General features: G+C 39.4%; 1 protein-coding gene across 1 annotated transcript; it reads right to left on the bottom strand.

Annotated features, from left to right (window-relative positions):
• Positions 1-1,965, bottom strand: LOC103151201 (tumor necrosis factor receptor superfamily member 6B-like). Its single transcript, XM_007571124.2, has 5 exons — positions 1,946-1,965; positions 1,227-1,608; positions 945-1,124; positions 735-816; positions 1-636 (listed from the first exon to the last, which is right to left on the bottom strand). Exons 1-5 carry the CDS (start codon positions 1,952-1,954, stop codon positions 411-413), a joined length of 879 nt encoding a protein of 292 aa, XP_007571186.1. The 5' UTR covers positions 1,955-1,965; the 3' UTR covers positions 1-410.
• Between the last annotated feature and the right edge of the window lie 656 nt (positions 1,966-2,621).

Genomic DNA, 2,621 nt, shown 5'->3' with positions numbered 1-2,621 from the left:
TTACTTAAAACAACTTCAACTTTATTTTTGTTGCCGTACGAGAACAGTTTATAAATTCAGTTTGACTTCATGTAATTTACAAAACATTTTACATTCCTTTCACAACATTCTAAAGCTTATTTTTGACACAAATATAGTTCAGTACTTCACCGGGATATTCATAAAACGTCATTACGCTGCTATGAATGGCAACCTGGCCCATCATACAGGAAACAAAAACAAAGAATGAACAGTTTTTTTTCCAGCCTATGGAGACATGAAGAACATTTAGTAATACTGATAACCTCTGTTGCTCCCAATAATGCTGCACATGATTGCAAAATTAAGAGTTCTGTAAAAAAAAATATGTTCAGTAAACACACACTACGAGAAAAGATGTTTAAGTTCAGCACAGGCTCCCCACATGGGTTTTATAAACTGCAGGTAGGATTCCGCTGCTTAATTTCATCAAAGATGCTTTCTAGTTTAGTTCCTATGGAGCTAAACTGGGAATTCCTCATGGTTTTAGCCAGCTCTTTGAGCTGCTCTGAAGTAGCCTGGGCCAGCCACACTCTGATCACATCTACAAGAGGGCCTCTCTGCTTTGGTAGAGCTGAGTCTCCGGTGAAATCATCCTCTTGATCCTTATGAATGATCCTGTTGTAGGGGGGGAAAAAAGGTGATTTAAGCTTTAAAGAAAAGAGCAAATAATAGATGAAAAATGTCATAGCAGAAAAGTTTAAGTGTGATCTTACTTGTGAATAAGTCTTTTTAAATCTCTTCTTGGTATCCTGCTCCCAGTGAGTGATGCAGACAGGACTGCTCTGAGGTCATCACCTGTGGATGAGAATACCAGATGTTTCGATTAAAGTCTAAATGTCTCGCCTTACCAAAACTTACTAACCCACTCTGTGAATTTCATTAGAGTTTTGAGTCATATGACATTCCAGACTCGAGGTCCTTACCTCCGTTTGCGAGACTTTCACAGGTGCCACAAACTGTGTCGTGGAACGCTGAGCCTTGGAGGAGCATGACGTTTTCCCCTGAGCAGTCCTGATGTTTTACACACTGATCCGAGGCGGAAGATGAGTTGGAAAAATGCCCTTTGAGACATTTTTCACACACGGTGTCATTTCTTGGTGTACCTACAACAGAAAAAAAAAAAAAAAAGTGTCATTACATTGAATTGGGAAATAATCTAATTGTTCATATTAACACCTGACTATGTGTAATAAAGCTGGCGTTACCTATAGCCTGAACTCCATGTCCAGGGCCACATTCTGTGTGTCTGACACAGAAGTCCTCCATCATGTAAAACCCTGCTTTGCAACGACAGACTCTGTTGTTGGTTGCAGAGCACTCAATCTCCACCTCCTGGTTCTGTGAGCAGAAGTTGTTGCAGTACAGACACCTGTTGAGGTAGTTCCACAGCTCCGTGTAGTGGTCACTCGGACAGGGTACGCACTTCGTTTCCTTGGTGGCAGTGCAGTGAGCGGTGCGGTAAGTTCCCGGTTTGCACTGTTCACACTGGAGAATTTCACCTGTTGTCCGGTCTTGGTGTTCGTAGGTGGGATCCTCTGCGGCGCACAAGAGAATGCCAGGGCACAGGAGCAGGACTGACAGGTAGAGCTGAGGAGAGAATTATTAAAGGATGAGAAATGACACACTCATTTCTCATCCTGTTCATTTTGGTCCCTGGTAATGTCATTTTCTTCTAAACATAGCTTATTGCAGGTCTCACAGCCATCCTCTAAAACATAATTTTGAGATTTTTTTTGAAAAATACATGCTGTCTCTCTCAATCAGTTAAATAAACACATGAGTAACCAGCCCTTTTTCATTTAAAATGCTCTGTCATGTTTGTTCAGGTTTGGAAAAAAAAAAAAAAAATCTCTACTTTGGCATCAGTTCAAGTAAAGATATTTGAGTTTCATTCATTATTAAAGCTATTTATTCAGACACTCACCATGCTCATGATGTCTTCACTTCTTTAAAGTGGATTTGACATCGGGAGCAGATTGAGTGACTTTTTATAAGGAAGTTATTGCGTAGGTGGTTTGTCTGTGGTGTAATCTTTTGATTGACTTACGTTGAAAGGTCAATCGGGTTCCATGTGATGCACACACGCACAGAGATGTAAATCAGGTTGCTAAGATACGCTTGTCAGCCATGACTGCTACATGTGACTAAGTAGCAGAAAATCATTTTAAAAAAAGCTGATTTTCTTTCATTTTGATGGCATGTAGCATTGAATCATGCTGTAGTTCTAGTGAAAACATGTTTCTCCCATGTTCATGAAAATGAGGAAAGTAAATAAAATATAATGACAATCAGTGTGGTGGTGGTGTTAAAGACTCAGACTTAAATTAAATTAGCTTGGCTAAAAGCCGATGCACGCTGAACTACCTGCTAAATAAACCTAGGCAGAAATTATTATTTTTTTATCTGATTAATTCACATTCACATTTATCTAGCTCTTCTCAGTGTGCTGGCCACTTCCTTAAAACAAAAGGTGAAAGTGTCTCATTACATAATATGAATTGACTGACATTTGAATTACATGAAGTAAAAATGAACACCGCTCTTTAAATTCAATAACTGCACAGGCATTGTTTTTCAACGCATGGTTTGCAAGTTGCTGA

The sequence above is a fragment of the Poecilia formosa genome, unplaced genomic scaffold, assembly GCF_000485575.1.
Source record: "Poecilia formosa unplaced genomic scaffold, Poecilia_formosa-5.1.2 Scaffold273, whole genome shotgun sequence".
Taxonomy (NCBI): domain Eukaryota; kingdom Metazoa; phylum Chordata; class Actinopteri; order Cyprinodontiformes; family Poeciliidae; genus Poecilia; species Poecilia formosa.
This window is presented reverse-complemented; position numbering and strand designations above follow the sequence as displayed.

Excerpts from the sequence above, each read along its gene's own strand:
- LOC103151201 (XM_007571124.2), bottom strand. Across the intron at positions 1,125-1,226 it reads ACATGGAGTTCAGGCTATAG|GTACACCAAGAAATGACACC; the intron begins GTAACGCCAGCT and ends TTTCTGTTGTAG. Across the intron at positions 637-734 it reads TTAAAAAGACTTATTCACAA|GATCATTCATAAGGATCAAG; the intron begins GTAAGATCACAC and ends CCCCTACAACAG.